The sequence below is a fragment of the Geotrypetes seraphini genome, chromosome 3 (assembly GCF_902459505.1).
Source record: "Geotrypetes seraphini chromosome 3, aGeoSer1.1, whole genome shotgun sequence".
Classification (NCBI taxonomy): Eukaryota; Metazoa; Chordata; class Amphibia; order Gymnophiona; family Dermophiidae; genus Geotrypetes; species Geotrypetes seraphini.
In genome coordinates, this window is record NC_047086.1 from 278,970,314 (window position 1) to 278,988,548 (window position 18,235).

Below are 18,235 nucleotides of genomic sequence, written 5' to 3' on the forward strand. Positions count from 1 at the left end.
GATGATTATGGCTATATATCCTTAAACTTAAATTTTTGCTTTCTGTACAAGTTATACTTGATAATTAATTACAAAATGATAAATAAATAATAATTTTAAAAAAACTGGCTGGAGCATAGGAAACAGAGAGTGGGTGTAAATGGACAATACTCGGACTGGAAGAGCATCACCAGTGGGGTGCCACAGGGCTTGGTGCTTGGACCCGTGCTCTTTAACATCTTTATAAATGATCTGGACATAGGTACGACGAGCGAGGTGATTAAATTTGTGGATGATAACAAAGTTATTCAGAGTAGTAAAGACGCAGGGGGATTGCGAAGATCGGCAACAAGACATAATCAAGCTCGAGGAATGGGCATCGACATGGCAGATGAGGTTCAACGTGGTGGATAAGTGTAAAGTGATGCATGTCGGTAACAAAAATCTCATGCATGAATACAGGATGTCCGGGGCGGTACTTGGAGAGACCTCCCAGGAAAGGGACTTGGGAGTTCTGATCAACAAGTCGATGAAGCCGTGCACACAATGTGCGGCGGCAGCAAAAAGGGCAAACAGAATGCTAGGAATGATAAAGAAGGGGATCACAAACAGATCAGAGAAGGTTATCATGCCGCTGTACGGGGCCATGGTACGCCCTCACCTGGAGTACTGCATCCAGCACTGGTCGCCGTACCTGAAGAAGGACACGGTACTACTCGAAAGGGTCCAGAGAAGAGTGACTAAGATGGTTAAGGGACTGGAGGAGTTTTCGTACATTGAAAGATTAGAGAAACTGGGCCTCTTCTCTCTCGAACAGAGAAGATTGAGAGGGGACATGATCGAAACATTCAAGGTACTGAAGGGGATAGACTTAGTAGATAAGGACAGGTTGTTCACCCTCTCCAAGGTAGGGAGAACAAGAGGGCACTCTCTAAAGTTGAAAGGGGATAGATTACGTACAAACGTAAGGAAGTTCTTCTTCACCCAGAGAGTTGTAGAAAGCTGGAACGCCTTTCCAGAGGCTGTTATAGGGGAAAACACCCTCCAAGGATTCAAGACAAAGTTAGACAAGTTTATATTGAACAAGAACGTGCGCTGGTAGGGCTAGTCTCAGTTAGGGTGCTGGTCTTAGACCAGAGGGCCGCCGCGTGAGCGGACTGCTGGGCATGATGGACCACTGGTCTGACTCAGCAGTGGCAATTCTTATGTTCTTAAAATTGAAATCCCTCAATATTACGACATTTCCTGTCTTGCATTCGTGTTTAATTTCCTCTATCATTTCCGAGTCTGTTACCTTCCCCTGTCCTGGCGGTCGGTAGTAAAGGCCAATCTTTGTGTCAGCACCATTGTGTCTGGGAATCTTTATCCAGAGGGATTCCAGCTTCTCTTTCTCTTCCGTCATAGTCTCCCTCACTGATTCTTTTTCTTCATGAACATATAGGGCAATACCTCCACCTTTCTGCCCCACTCTATCTCTTCTGTACAGTTTGTATCCCTGTAGTACTGTATCCCATTTGTTTTCGTCATTCCACCAGGTTTCTGTTATGCCAATGATTTCCAGTTCGTCGTTTTTCGCTATTGCTTCTAATTCTCCCATTTTGTTTCTCAAACTTCTAGCGTTCGTATACATACATTTGAGTTCCCTTTGTGTTACCTTCTTGGACTCTTTAAGCTTAGCAGTGTCCCCTGGTTCTTTCACAGTATCCTTTTCTGCTCCAGTGTTGTCTCTCTTATATGCTTTGTGGTGGTCCCCTCCTTTGTCTGAGTAGTTGTCCATAGTTCCTTCTTTGGCACATCCTGTCGCCCGGACCATCAACTGGTGGTCGACTGTCGGCTTTCCCCTGTCCTTTAGTTTAAAGCCTTCTCAATGGCCTTCCTCATGTTGCCTGCCAATACTCTTGCTCCTTCCTCGTTGAGGTGTAGTCCATCCTTCCTGTAGTACTTGCTTCTTCCCCAGAAGTCAGAGTTCCAGCACATATTTAATACTATCACTCAACTCAGGCAGCATATAGTACAATCCTCATACAATGCCTTTGAGCTGTCTTCTCGAGTTTCTGCAATGTCTGTGGCCATGAGGAGGCTTGCAAGGCTAAGGATAGCAGATATGGATGCTAACCTCCAGGATCGCTTAGCTAATATTCCCTGCCTTGGAGATGAGCTTTTTGGGGACACTATTGAAAATGCAACTAAAAAACTTTCCGAGCATGAAAAGTCTTTCAACTCACTATTCAGACCTAAACCTAAATCCTCTGCCTCTAAATCTTTCAAGCCATCTTCTTCATATCGGAGGCGCTATACATCAAAGCCTCTTTCCAGGCTGCAGCAGAAAAAAACAGTATCCTCAAAAGCCTCAGACCTCTGCTACTCCTAAGTCAAATCAGCCTTTTTGAATGATAACTGGAGAGCATATTTTCAATCAATGTAACTTTGCCTCTTCCTCTCCCCATTGGAGGTTGTCTTCAGCATTGCCATCACCACCGAACTCTGGGTTCTCAATATAATTTGAGAAGGTTATTCTCTTTATTTTCTTGACATTCCTCCAGATCATCCTCCAAGACAGTTTCCTTCCAACACTCCTCTCTTCTTCTCCAGAAAGTCGAATCTCTGCTCCTTCTCAATGCCATCGAGAAGGTTACTTTGGACCAGCAGAACACAGGGTTTTATTCCTGTTATTTCCTCATCCCAAAGAAGACGGGAGGTCTTTGACCGATATTGGACCTCGGAGCTTTCAACAAATTTCTTGTCAAGGAAAAATTTCAGATGCTGTCTCTAGCATCGCTGTAACCCCTGCTGGATCACAATGATTGGTTATGCTCTCTGGATCTCAAGGAGGCTTACACTCGCATCTCCATTCACCCAGCTTCTCACAAGTTCCTCAGATTTTGGGTGGGAAATCATCATTATCAATACAAAGTTCTGCCTTTTGGTCTCGCTTCATCTCCTAGAGTTTTTACCAAGTGCTTGGTGGTTGTGGCAGCCTTGCCAACTCACAGTTTCCAAGTCTTTCCTTATCTGGACGATTGGCTCATCAAAGATCTTTCATCTCAAGGTGTTATTGTAGCAACACAACAAACTATATAGTTCCTACAAAATTTGGGATTCAAAATCAACTTCCCCAAATCTCAATTGCAACCTTCTCAGACTCTCCAGTTTATTGGAGCCCTCTTAGATACTTTTCAACTCAGTGTTCCTTCCTCAACAATGTCAAGATGCTTTGATACAACTTTGGCATCAAGTGTCCTGTCTTCCTTTACTCTTAGCAAGGCACATGATGGTTCTTCTAGGTCAGTGTTCTTCAACCACCGGTCCATGGACCAGTGCCGGTCCACAGAAATTTCCTGCCGGTCCACAGGGCCAGCATGTGCATCAGGCCCAAAACAGTGTTCTTCAACCGCTGGTCCACGGTGCGTTATCTTCGAGCCAGCTCCCTCTTCCTCACTGATTCAGTGCACAAAGCCACGGGCAGCGGCTCCTACGCTTGTCCTGCGCCTGAACCGGAAGCCTTCTCTCTGACGTTGCAATGTCAGAAAGAAGGCTTCCAGATGAGGCACAGGACGTGCAAGGTGCAATTAGTACTGTTATGGGGGCGGGGTCTGTGGTGGAGATTGGGTAGAGATGGATGGGTCTGGCCCACAACTTAGCCCAGTGTTCTTCAACCGCTGGTCCACGGACCAATGCCGGTCCACAGAATAATTCTTTTATTTCTACCGGTCCATAGGTTTAAAAAGGTTGAAAAACACTGTTCTAGGTCACATGGCCTCTACAGTCCACGTGACTCCTTTTTCCAGACTTCACCTACGAATCCCTCAGTGGTCACTGGCTTCTCAGTGGTCGCAGGCACTAGATCCACTTTCCCAGCATATTACAGTAACATCTTCTCCACGACAATCTCTTCAGTGGTGAATGCTCTCTTCCAATCTTTCCAGAGGTTTGCTGTTTCAAACACCCCTTCACCAGAAGGTTCTCATGACGGATTCGTCAACCTATACTTGGGGAGCTCACCTGGATGGTCTCCGTTCTCAAGGTCATTGGTCCTCCACAGATTGTCCCCATCACATAAATCTGTTGGAACTCATAGCGATTTTCAGTGCTCTCAAGGCTTTTCAGCATCTTCTTCAAGATCAGGCCATTCTCATTCATACATACAATCAAGTAGCGATGTACTTCGTAAACAAGCAGGGAAGAACAGGGTCTCTTCTCCTTTGCCAGGAAGCTCAAAAGATTTGGGATTGGGCAATTCTTCACAACATTTTTCTGAAGGCTGTTTACATTCAAGGAGAGAAAAATTCATTGGCGGACAAACTAAGCCTCACAACCTCACAAATGGACGCTGAACTCAGCAGCTCTCCTTTTTGCGTCTCCCCACAACAAGCCGCCCCAGTTCTGTTGCAGTGTATACTCCTCAGCTAACCTAATCTAATCTAATCCTTAGGTTTGTATACCGCATCATCTCCACGTTTGTAGAGCTCGTCGCGATTTACAGTAGGAGAAATAGGAAGGAATTACATCATTGGGTTAGAGGTAGAAGTGTGAAGAAAATTTAGAGGACTTGGGATGCCAAGATATAAGAGTTTCCTTGATTCCTAAGTTGGAGGGAGACTTACATTTTTTGAGAAAAGCCAGGTTTTCAGATGTTTGCGGAAAACTTGGAGAGAGCTCAAGTTCCGAAGAGGGGAGGTAAGGTTGTTCCAGAGCTCAGTGATTTTGAAGTGGAGGGAGGTCCCTAGCTTTCATGTTTGGGAAATGCCTTTTAACGAGGGGAAGGATGCTTTTCTCCTGACCTGGACAAACAAGTTCCTCTATGCGTTCCCTCCATTTCCACTTATTCTCAAAAGTCTTGTCAAACTCAAACAGGAGTCTGCCACCATGATTCTGATAGCTCCTTGGTGGTCCAGACAACCTTGGATCTCCCTTCTACTTCAGCTCAGCATCTGGAAACCTCTTCTGACAATTTTTCCATCTCTTCTTACACATAGTCAAGGTTCTCTTCTTCATTCCAACCTGCAGTCTTATATTTGACAGCTTGGTGTCTCTTGGGCTGACTTCACCTGACCTTCAGTTTTCTCAACCTGTTAAAGACATCTTGAATGCTTCCAAAAAACCAGCCACAAGACAATGTTATACTCAAAACTGGACTCGATTTTCTGCTTGGTGCAATCTTCATCATCAGGAGCTACAATCCACCTCCTTGTCTTCGATTCTGGATTATCTTTTTCATTTATCCCAGTCTGGCCTCAAATCCACCTCCATTAGAGTCCATCTCGGTGCAATTGCTGCTTTTCATCAACCATTAGATGGAAAACCTCTTTCTGCTCATCCTGTGGTTTCCAAATTATGAAACCACCTATCAAACCATCCCCAATAGTTTGGGATCTTAATGTTGTACTTGCTAAACCGATGAAGCCTCCATTTGAACCAATGTTTATGGCACATCTTAAATACCTCACTTGGAAAGTAGTTTTCCTCATTTCTGTAACATTTGCACGCAGAGTCAGTGTCCTTCAAGCTTTGGTAGCGGATCCACCATTTACAGTGTTCCATCATGATAAGATTGTACTCCGCATACATCCAAAGTTCTTACCCAAAGTTGTTACCGAGTTTCATCTCAATCAATTGATTGTTCTTCCAGTATATTTCCCAGGCCTCATTCTCATCCTGGAGAAACAGCTCTTCATACTCTGGACTGCAAACGAGCATTAGCCTATTATTTGCAATGAACTAAATCGCACAGATCTTTTCCACAACATCGTCTCCTTTGATCCAAACAAGTTGGGGCATCCTTTTTCCAAGAGGACAATTTCCAACTGGTTGGCTACTTGCATCTCATTCTGTTATGCTCAGGCTGGGCTGCAACTGGAGGGTCATGCAATAGCCCACAAAGTTCGATCCATGGCAGCTTCAGTAGCTTTCCTACGTTCTACTCCTATAGATGAAATATACAATGCTGCTACTTGGTCCTCGGTTCACACTTTCACTTCTCATTACTGTCTGGAATCCTATTCCAGACAAGATGGCCATTTCGGCCAAGTAGTATTACAAAATTTATTTTCTTACTGGCCAACTCTCCCACCACCCATTTTTGGTTAGTTTGGAGGTCACCCATATGTGAGAATATACTGCCTGCTTATCCTGGGTTAAAGCAGTTACTTACCGTAACAGGTGTTATCCAGGGACAGCAGGCAGATATTCTCACAACCCACCCAGTTCCCCTGGTTGGCTTTTTAGCCTGCTATCTGAACTGAGGAGCTGCATGCCTATGTCAGGCGGGAAGGCAGTCGCGCATGTGCAGTACGGTTAGTTGCAAACTTTCCAAAGTTCTTAAAAGTGCAAGAGCGCTTTAGCAGCTGTCTGTACTGGGGCTCAGTGGATGACATCACCCATATATGAGAATATCTGCCTGCTGTCCCTGGATAACACCTGTTAACGGTAAGTAACTATGCTTTCAGGGCTTCCAGTCTCTTCTCGGAACCAATCCTTAAGGGACACAACTACTCGCCTTTCCTTCCTCCGAGCAAATTCCATTAACCACCACCCTCTGGCATCTGTATGTCAATCAGTTTCTAATCCAGTTCACCATTTTGGGTCCTAACTTCTGCCCGTTTGTTCAAGAGCCTCCTATTAGTTTCTGTGTCAAAGGCTTTGTTGAAATCTAAGTAAATTACATCTAGCATATGTCCTTGATCCAGTTCTCTGGTCACCCAATCAAAAAATTCAATCAGATTTATTTGGCACGATTTACCTCTAGTTAAAACCATGTTGCCTCAGATCCTGTAGTGTAATCCATTAGATTCTAGGAATTTCACTATCCTTTCTTTCAGCAACGCTTCCATTTTCCAATATCTGAAGTGAAGCTTACCAGTCTGTAGTTTACCGCTTCATCTCTGTGACTACTTTTGTAAATAGTGATCATATCTGCTCTTCTCCAATCCCCAGAAACCACTCCTGTCTCCAAAGATTTGTCGAATAAATCTTTAATAGGACCTGCGAGAGCCTCTCTGAGCGCCCTCAATATCCTGGGTTGGATCCCGTCCGGTCCCATTGTTTTTGTTCACCTTTTAAAGTTGTTCATAAACACTTTCTTCCGTGAATGGCACGGTATACATAATAACATGGTAACATAGTAGATGACGGCAGATAAAGACCCGAATGGTCCATCCAGTCTGCCCAACCTGATTCAATTAAAAAAAATTTTTTTTTCCTCTTAATCTATTTCTGGGCAAGAATCCAAAGCTCTACCCGATGCTGTGCTTGGGTTCCAACTGCTGAAGTCTCCATCAAAGCTCACTCCAGCCCATCTACACCCTCCCAGCCATTGAAGCCCTCCCCAGCCCATCCTCAACCAAAGGCCATATACTGTGCAAGTCTGCCCAGTACTGGCCTTAGCTCTTCAATATTTACTATTATTTTCTGATTCTAGATCCTGTGTTCATTCATGCTTGTTTGAACTCTTTCACCATTTTCCTCTCCACCACCTCTCTCGGGAACACATTCCAGTCATCCACCACCCTCTCCATAAAGTAGAATCTACTACCCCTCAACCTCAAATTATGTCCTCTGGCTTTATCATTTTCCTTTCTCTGGAAAAGATTTTGTTCTACGTTAATACCTTTCAAGTATTTGAACATCTGAATCATATTTCCCTGTCCCTCCTTTCCTCTAGGATATACATATTCAGGGCTTCCAGTCTCTCCTTGTACCTCTTCTGGTGCAAACCTCCTATCATTTTCGTTGCCCTCTCTGGACCGCTTAAAATCTTATGTCCTTCACCAGATACGGTCTCCACTCCATTCTCTTCTGTAACTTTGGCAGTCTCAAGTCTTGCTCCAGGATTTTCTTCCATGAACATAGAACAGAAGTATTTGTTTAGCATGTTTGCTTTTTCCTCATCACTCTCCACATAGTGGTTCATAGCATCCTTTTTTTTTTTTTTTTAAGTTTTTGTTTTTTAAAAAAAATTTTCAAAATGCAAAAACATTACAAGTTCAGTAGTAGAACAGACAATGCAAAGTCATCCACGTGGTTTCTTCACAGAGACTTAAAGATACAAATTGAGACCAAAACAACCCCCTCCAAGCACTCCAGTGTGAAGAATTCAGCAGATAACAGTGGGCTCTGTGTGACAAATCATCCCAGACAGGGGCCCATATTACCTTAAATCTGCTCCACTGACCTGGTGTACCCCTTTTTACTTCCAAGTATTCTAACATTTAATCCTCCAGAGAGTGATAGTAGGAGTTTCAGATTGTCTCCACAGTAAAAGAATACATTTTCTAGCCATTAAAGAAGGTTTTTGCAACAACAAATACAGTTCCAGAGAGTGAATCTGGGATAAAAGTAGAACATCCACCCTCAAGAGTATCCTTTAATGCAAAACGGTGTTCAAATATAATCCAACAAAGGACCAAAATGTTTGTATCCTCTCACATGACCAAAACATATGAAGCAGACCAGCAGGAGTAGATTGACATTTAAGACATTGACCATTTTTGGGAATAAACAACATGAAATCAGCATTCTTACTCTAATCTCCAGAGTGCTTCCAAGGTACTGGAATGACCGCTGTTTGAGAAAGAATGTCAAGTTCAGTGGAGTACTGGTCTGACTTTCATTGCACCTCTTATGTATTAATCGATTATTGCAATGCGTTATATTGTGGCCTACCTAATAATCAGTTACATTACTTTGCGATTAATTCAGAATATGGCAATCTGTTTATTAATTGGCAAAAGTCCCCTTATCGTGCCTAAGTTTCTGGCTTTGCTTCTCATGCTCAATGTCTTAAAGCATAGGATGACAATTGCATACGCTTACACAACCACTGCCAACACTGTCACATAGATTTCAATAAGGGATGTCAGTGAGTAGTCTTAAACATAGAAACATTGATGGTAGATAAAGGCCAACTGGCCCTATAAGTCTGTCCATCCGCAGTAATCATTATCTCTTTCTCTCTCCAAGAGATCCCACATGCCTGTCCCAGGCCCTTTTGAATTCAGACACTGTCTCTGTCTCTACCACCTCTTCTGGGAGACTGTTCCATGCATCTACCAGCCTTTCTGTAAAAAAGTATTTCTTTAGATTACTCTAGAGCCTGTCACCTCTTAACTTCATCCTATGCCCTCTCATTGCAGAGTTTCCTTTCAAATTAAAGAAACTCGACTCATGCGCATTTACATTATGTATGTATTTAAACATCTTTATCATATCTCCAATCTCCCTCCTTTCCTCCAAAGTATACAAATTGAGATATTTGTTTGTCCCCATACGCCTTATGATGAAGACCACATACCATTATAGTAGCCTTCCTCTGGACCGAATCCATCCTTTTTATATTTTTTTGAAGGTGCGGCCTCCAGAATTGTACACAATATTCTAAATGAGGTCTCACCAAAGTCTTATACAGGGGCATCAATACCTCTTTTTTCCTACTGGCCATACCTCTCCTATGCAACCTAGCATTCTTCTAGCTTTCGCCGTCACCTTTTCAACCTGTTTGGCTACCTTAAGATCATCAGTCATACAATCACACCCAAGTCCCGCTCTTCTGTCGTGCACATAAGCTCTTCACTCCCTAATCTGTACCGTTCCCTCTGATTTTTCAGCCCAAATGCATGACCTTCTTAACATTAAATTTTAGCTGCCAAATTTCAGACCATTCTTCAAGCTTTGCAGGTCTTTCTTCATGTTATTCACACCATCCGGCATGCCTACTCTATTGCAGATTTTGGTATCATCTGCAAAGAGGCAAATCTTACCTGACAACCCTTCAGCAATATTGTTTAAAAAAAAGTTAAAAAGAACAGCCCAAGAACATAACCTTAAGGGGATCAGCACTATATGGGCACGATTAGCTTGAACAGGGAAATTTCTGGTAGACAGGACCTGGCCAAAATAAGCCTCCAAAGGCAAAGCAATGTGGTCCAGCATGATTTTATAAAATTCAGAGGAGAGACTGGGAGCTTTTGAAAGTGGAGATTCTTTTATAGCCTCCCAAATTTCCAGGGCTGTAATAGGCCTGTGAAGGAGGTGGTCCTACTCCTCTGTAAGTTGGGGCAATCATAGAGAATAAAGGCAAGATGTTAAGGCACTAGGAAAAAGGCATTTTCCTAGAGTAGAACTCCCAGAAATGATTAAGAAAAATCTGTCAGGCGATCACTATCAGTAATGAAAGATTTATTTTGTAAAATCCCTTTACAAAAATGAGGGCCCCACCAAGGGTGCACTAAGTGAGCCAATAATTTACCAGTACGATTGCCATATCTGTAAAATCAATATTTATGATATTGTTGGGACCGCATAGTTTTTTTTCATGAAGTTTACATTGAGTGCGACTCAAGCTACCTGAAGCAGGTCTTTATCAATCAGATTTCTAGTTTTAATCCATTGATAATTCCCTGGAATATTCTTTCTTCTTGCTACATATGTTATAGTTTCCTCACGAAGGATTTCTTAGGCTGTTACCCATAACAATACCGGATTTGGGGTAGAAGAGGCATTATCCTCCAGAAATTGTTCCCATCGTTTAAGTATGTGAACCCTATAGTGCTGATTCCAGTACAAATAGCGAGAAAGTCTCCACTGACCAGGCTGGTTCCCAATTTGCGTACCTTGCACTTCCAACCATACCACAGTGTGGTCTGAAAGGGTAGGCGTTCCTATCTTGGCACTGGCCACGCGAAGGAAAAAGGAAGAAGTGACCAAAATGTAGTCAATTCTAGACATGGTTGGATGTGCATGGGCCACGTGTATAGTCTTTATCTAAAGGATGATAAGAGTCTCCAGATATCAGCCAAATCCATAACCCGACAAAACTGTCAAGTCCTGCATAGATCTGTTTCATAGCATCTTTTAGTCTCGCAATTCCATTTTTCATCTTTCCCCTTTCACTTATATATCTGAAAAAATTGTTGTCTCCCTTTTTTACATTTTTAGCCATTTGCTTTTCCGCTTGAGCTTTCGCTAGATGTATCTCTCTCTTGGCTTCTTTCATTTTCACCTGGTAGTCCTTTCTGTTCTCCTCTTCTTGAGTTTTTTTTATATTTCACGAACGCCAGCTCTTTAGCCTTTATTTTCTCTGCTACTAGTTTGGAGAGCCATATCGGTTTCCTTTTTCTCTTGTTTTTATTTATTTTCTTCACTGATAACTTTCCAACAATATAAATGTAGGATATGGTGTCTGCCATATTGTAAATAAAAGGGCATTTAAATTTCTGTTTATCCTTGTAAAAGGACTATTGTAAAACTGCCTGCCTTATAAGCAGTGTTCCCTCTAAGGATTGGCTGGGTGCAAGTGAATTTCCTCTCATGTGAATGACAAATTCTAAAAAAAAAAAAAAAAAAATTTTTGTGTGACCAACAAGTTCTAAAACTCCCCAAATTTCCAGATTTGCAAATATTTTTGTGAACAGCGCTCCTAGTATGTAGGAATGATTGCTTATGTGCTCCGCTTAGAGAGAACATAGCTTATAAGCAGATTGCATTATGTGGGCATATTTTTATTAGGTAATTTTCAAGTTTTTATTCAGAGAACTGGCACAATATTCACAGTTTGGAAATTGCTCTGTATATACTACAAGCCCTACAATTTTCATTTCCACACCACTTTTGAGTGCTAATGAAAACCTTCTTCATTGCACGTTCCCTAAAGCAGCAGGTTTATGTGATGTTTGGCACGACATCAGCAAGTTAATTAAAAAAGAATACCAAAACATGGATTTTTCATTTTTACCTTGTAAAGGCCCAAGTGAATCTGAAGAGTTCCAGCTGGAGGTGAGCGGACTGCTGGCAGAAATGAACTGTCCGTACACGTCGCTTACATCAGGAGATGTAACAAAGCGCCTGTTTGTGAAAAGGAACTGCCTCCTGCTGCTCAGTAAGTTTGCGATGGGAGATAAATTGTTACCTAACATGCAAAACCACAATGCTTTCTAATTTTTAGGTCCTTGAATGTAAACGTGCTAGTTTACATTCAGTAAACGTGAATGTAAACGTGCTAGTTTACATTCAGTGTAGCCCCAGAAAGTCTTTGTCAAATTGTATTTATTGATGAATTGGTTTTGTGTGGAGATATATATACAGTGGTACCTCGGTTTACGAGTGCACCGGTTTATGAGTGTTTTGCAAGACGAGCAAAATATTTGCAAAATCTGCGCCTCGGAAACCGAGCTTGCCTCGATGTACGAGCGCCTCCCCCGCGATCCGGCACTCCCCCCGCTCGCGTCGCCCCCCTGCCGCGATCCGACATCCTCCCCCGAACACATCACTTACCCCCCATCTGGCACCCGGCACCGGCACCAATGCACAGGACATGCTGGTGCCGGTGCCCGAAGATCTGTCGTCCTTTTTGCTGGGCCTTGAGCATCTCGGAAAGAACGGGAACCCGAAGGCCTTGAGTATGTGCAGATGCTCAAGGCCCAGCGCAAAGGAGGCAGATCTTCGGGCACCGGCACTGGCATGTCCTGTGCATTGGTGCCGGTGCCAGATGGGGGTAAGAAATGTGATCGGGTGGGTGGGTGGATGCCTGGGGGGATGCCGGATCGCGGTGAGGGGGGTGCGACATGAGCGGGGTGGGGGGGCGAAACAAGCGGGAGGGAGGTGGATCACGCGGGGGGGGGGGTTTCATGAGCGGGGGGAGTTCCGGTTCTTGGGGGGAGTAGAGCAGCGCCGCTGGCCTTGGGGGATGGGGTGGGTGGAAATGAATCAAGCGAGTTTCCATTAGTTCCTATGGGGAAACTCGCTTTGATATACGAGTATTTTGGTTTACGAGCATGCTTCTGGAACTAATTATGCTCGTAAACCAAGGTACCACTGTATGTATGTATGTGTGTGTGTATATATATATAAAATTTTATTTATTTTTTTTCCAAATTCTTTATTCATTTTTAAAAAACTTACAATAAGTATAACAGCATTTATAGCATTTTAAACTCAAATACAACACTTTATATTCTGTTAAACACCATATCTGAATTTATCCCCCCTCCCCCCCTAATCAATTACATTCTTTAAATTTTCAGAAAACCTACCATAAACCCAATTCTTGTATACCTTATTTAATGTTCAAATCAAAAAACCCTTCCCCCCCATCCTGGATGTGCATTTTTAAGGGGAAAAAAATAATATTCAATCATTACAATGTTTTGTTAATGGCTTCCAACCCTCCTGAAAGTTTCTAAAATTCCCCTGCTGTGTGGCTATTTTCCTCTCCATTATATAAATATGACATTTATATTTTTTTAATAATTAGTGGGTATATTTATATGAAAAAAACAGCTCTGGTTGAAGGGATCCTGCAGATGAAAGGGTTTTTTTTGTGTAATGAATTTTCATTTGGGTCATGCAGTTCTTTTGTAAATCTGTACACAATCGCATCATGTTACATTGCACATTAAAACAATATTACATTATATTTATATAAGCAAAAATAATAATTATAAAAAACATAACATCCAATGCAATATCTCAATAAATATCAGTATTGCAAATACATAAGTAAATTGCTAAAGACCCCAAGGCCCACCTGAAAAGAATTATGCTTTCACTAGGAGGGAAGACAGCCATATCAATTAGAACCGGGTAAATACCAGATGACTGGAAGATAGCAAATGTCATCCCAATCTTCAAAAAAGGATCGAGAGGAGAACCAGGCAATTATAGACCTGTCAGTCTTACGTCGGTTCCTGGGAAGATGGTTGGAGCACTAATCAAGGATAGCATAGTGCAACACCTGGAGAATCATGACCTGATGAGAGCTAGTCAGCATGGCTTCAGGAAGGGGAAGTCATGTTTGACAAATTTACTTCAATTTTTCGAGAAGGTGAACAAACTAATCGACAGCGGAGACCTGGTGGATATAATTTACTTGGACTTCCAGAAAGCATTCGACAAGGTCCCGCACACAAGGCTTATAAGGAAACTACTAAGTCACGGAATTGAAGGGGACGTACTTAGATGGATAGGCAAATGGCTAGAGAATAGATTGCAGATGGTAAGCATAAATGGGAAATTCTCGGACTGGGAGAAGGTGACTAGCGGCGTGCCCCAGGGCTCGGTTCTTGGGCCCATCTTATTCAATATCTTCATAAATGACCTTGAAGAGGAAACAACAAGTATAATCAAGTTTGCAGATGACACAAAACTATGTCGGGCAGTTGGTCACAAAAAGAAAGTGAAGATCTCCAGAAGGATCTAAACCAGCTGGAGGAATGGGCGGAAAAGTGGCAGATGAGGTTTAACATAGACAAATGCAAGGTGATGCACCTGGGCAAGAAAAATAAGGAACATGAATATAAAATGTTAGGTGTAACATTGGCCAAATCTGATCAAGAAAGGGACCTGGGGGTACTGATAGACAGGAACCTGAATGTGCGGCGGCGGCAATGTGCGGCGGCGGCAAAGAAAGCAAACAGAATGTTAGTTATGATAAAGAAGGGGATCACGAGTAGATTGGCGGCTGTTATAATGCCGCTTTACAGAGCAATGGTCAGACTACACTTGGATACTGTGTCCAACACTGGTCTCCATACCTAAAAAAGGATATAACCCTGCTGGAAAGGATGCAGAGGCGAGCTACAAAGAATGCCTCGAAGGACTGGGACTGTTCACCCTCGGGAGGAGGAGACTGCGAGGAGATATGATTGAGATTTTTAAAATACTGAATGGATTCGATAAAATTGAGCAAGAAACATCATTATTCACATTGTCAAAAGTGACACAGACAAGAGGTCATGGACTGAGGCTGAGGGGCAGCAGGCTCAGGACAAATGTCAGGAAGTTCTATTTCACACAGCGAGTGGTGGACACTTGGAATGCTCTCCCAGAGGAGGTGGTGACGGAGACTACCATTCTGGGTTTCAAGCGTAAGTTGGATTCACACCTCCTTGCAAATCACATTGAGGGATATGGGTAATCAGGGTCTCCATCTGGGAGCACCTGGCTTGGCCTCCGCGTGTGCGGGTCGCCGGAATAGATGGACCTAAAGTCTGATCCGGTGAAGGCGTTTCTAGTACAGTATTGGGGTTCAAGAAGGGATTGGGCAACTTTCTGAAGAAAAGGGGATAGAAGAGTACGGATAGAGGACTACTACACAGGTCCTGGACCTGATGGGCCTCCGCTTGTGCGGACTGCTGGGCAAGATGGATCTCTGGTCTGACCCAGCGGAAGCACTGCTTATGTGCTTATATCATATAACTAATTCCATAGCACTCCTCAAAGAACCTCAGGGTAGCTCATTTCTCATCTTCAACCAAAACCTTATTTTTCTTAGCATCAGCTTCACTCTTCTGAGTGAATGGGTTGTTATCCCCTCTTACCAGCAGATGGAGTTAGAAAAATTAAACATTCCCATCAACCTCTATTCCTCGATAAACTACTAATTCCACAATGTTCCCCTCGCACACTAAGATCTACTGACCAAAAACTCCTTTTCATTCCTTCTCTCAAAGATTTCTACTACACCCGAAAAACTAACTTTGCAGTAACCGCTCCTACACTATGGAACTCTCTTCCACAATACCTTCCGGACGAACAAAATCTAATCAACTTCAAGACTGGATTAAAGACCTTCTTGTTCCAAGACGCTTATGACCGTCCCTAGATCCCTTTCTCTCTTTTTTACTTCACCTTTTTAATGTAAGTAAGTAATCACTCCAACAATGCTCACATATCCCACTTGTTCAATCCTTCCCCCATCCTTTCTTATCTTAACTTTATGTAACTTCTCCCTTCCTTCCCCTCTTATCCTCACTTTCCAGTTAGTCTAGTTAATGTCATTTTCGTTCACTTCATTATATTTAAATTATTATTTACTTTTATTATATTTTGTAAACCGGCCAGATATTCACTTGATGGTCGGGATATTAAAAAACTAATAAAAAAAAAAAACTAATAAACTATTAATGATATTGCTATATATACTGTGGTGCTCCCTGGAACAATACAGTATTTTTCTCTACCCTTCAGCAAGGCTGTTGGTGCTCCTGTTCCTGGCCTAGTTCTCTGCTCTGCTTGCCATGGCAGCACATCATGATTGAGCCTAATGGCTGTTCCCAGGTTTTCGGTCTCTGACCGTACTTGATCAAGCACAGATCCTGGCTCCGCAGCCCCAGTCACACTCCTTCATTCCACACTGGCTTGGTTCCACGGGATTTCACCCAAGAAGTGCAGGTTCCCATCTCCCTACCCCTCTTGCTCGTTCACCTTGCTGGGTGTGTCCCCAAGGGCTCCCTTTGCAGCTCCTAGGTCTCAGTTGCCCTGATCAACCTTATTCTGTATTATAGGGAATAAGGCTTTTCAGTTGCAACTCAGCCTTAAAGTTGTATTTTAAAAAAAACCTCAAAAAATAAAAAATTTCAGCAAAAAAAAAAAGAAAGGCCAGCCAATAACAGGGAATTCCCTCACTTGCAGTTAAGGGATTTTCCTGTTGAAGCATCCTTGGAGAGAATTCAGGATGGTGCTGAAGCAGGTTTGCGCGTGTCTGCTACGTAACTGGACATGCCAACGGCAGCTGCTGCACAAACTGTAAGAGCCAGCAGCTAAACACAGCTTCTGGCTCTGTCTGCCCTCAATGTGATGGGCCATTTCTGACTTTGTAAATGGCCGGGGAGGTGAGGCGGAAAGCTGCTGGAGTTGATAGGATCTCCCCATCCTGGTATTGGGAGCAGTAGCCGTTTTGTTGTTGTCTTCATCTTTTGCTGCTTCTCAGCAGGCAGTTGCTTGGGGACTTGGGAGCTTTATGCCTCCAAATATTGATGCAGTTGTCTGGAAGCAGTTGCAGTTGGACAGGTAGCCCCCTATTGGAGGGGGTCCGATTTGGGTTTTAAAAGGGGTAGGATGGAGGTGAGGGTGCCAGAGATGCCACTCCCCTTGAAGGAGGTAAAGGAGAACTCGGAGGTCCCCTCAGACCCAGTCCCGTGTGGACTAGGACTTGGAGGACCCCTGCCCCCTCCTCAGGAAGATGAAGAAGAGCAGTCCCATGTGATCCATCTCTTCAAAGAAAGGGGCTATCTTATCTTGTCTCATTAACAAGGTTATGAGGACTATCTCCATGCTCGGTACATCAGCTGCAAGTTACCAAAGTTTTCTGCAGTAGGGCCTGCAACAGGTTGACCTTGAGCTCCCTGAGAGTCTAGATAGCTTTGTTGTCCATCTTTCAGAGGAAGGTGAAGGGGCATCTTTCTGGCCCTCCCAAGTGCTGTCTAAGGCTTTGTTTGAACCCCTATACTTGTCCTCCTTCAAGGATCTTGCCCTCAAGACAGTTTTGGTGGCTTTCACCTTTGCTAGGAGGGTTTCAGAATTGTAGGCTCTGTTGTGTCGGGTTCTCTAGCTCTCCTTCTTGAGGATTCCATGTCTTTGTGCATGGTTTCGTCCTTTCTTTTGAAAGTAGTGTCTCCATTCCTTGTGAATCTGGAGGTTTGCTTGTCCTGCTACTGAAACCCAGACCAAAGTCTCAGCCTGCCTGTGTGACATTGCCGCCTGGATGTCTCACCTACATCTTAAACAGAATATGGCTAAAACAGAGTTGCTCATCTTCCCACCTAAACCTACCTCTCTGCTTCCCTCATTCACCATCTCTGTGGACAACATTCTTATCCTTCCTGTCTACTCATAATCTCAGGGTCATCTTTGAATCCTCTTTCTCCTTCACCACCCAGATACAACAAATTGCTAAAACCTGTCACTTCTTCCTCTATAATCAAAACCCTACTTTTCAAAAAATTTATCCAGATATCTTAACCCAACCCTTCCCCCTCCTCCTAGATAAATTCTCCCCCAAAACCTCCACTTAAATAATCTCTTCCTCCCCAAAACACCAACCAAGTATTCAGATCCCTGAAATGTAACGTAATCTTATTTGTTATATCACATAGTAACGTACAGTCAATTTAACATCCAATTTGCAAGTTCTTCCGGAATTATTTCAGCTACCTCTCCTCCCTTGTAACCAAAAAAACCAAAACCAAAAAAAACCAAAACTGTTGTAACTTCACTGGAAATGTCCAGTTAGCTCTTTTGTAATCCGCCTTGAACTGCAAGGTATAGGCGGAATAGAAGTCCCTAATGTAATGTAATGTATAGTATAATATTACCTAAATCCGACCCTTCTTCTCTGAGCACACTATCAAAACACTTATCCATGCCCTCATCACCTCGCGCATAGCCTATTGCAACTTGCTACCCTTCTGCTTGGCCATCTCGCTCCCCTCCAATCTGTCCAGAATTTGGTTACACGACTCATATTCCGGGAGAGCTGCTTTAC

At 43.2% G+C, this 18,235-nt stretch overlaps 1 protein-coding gene across 1 annotated transcript in view; it reads left to right on the forward strand.

Annotated features, from left to right (window-relative positions):
* The window catches only part of FAM98A (family with sequence similarity 98 member A), a 130,793-nt gene that overhangs the window by 27,588 nt on the left and 84,970 nt on the right, over window positions 1-18,235 (forward strand). Inside the window, 1 exon segment of the mRNA XM_033938897.1 lies at window positions 11,717-11,851. Coding sequence (XP_033794788.1) covers window positions 11,717-11,851 — 135 coding nt within the window.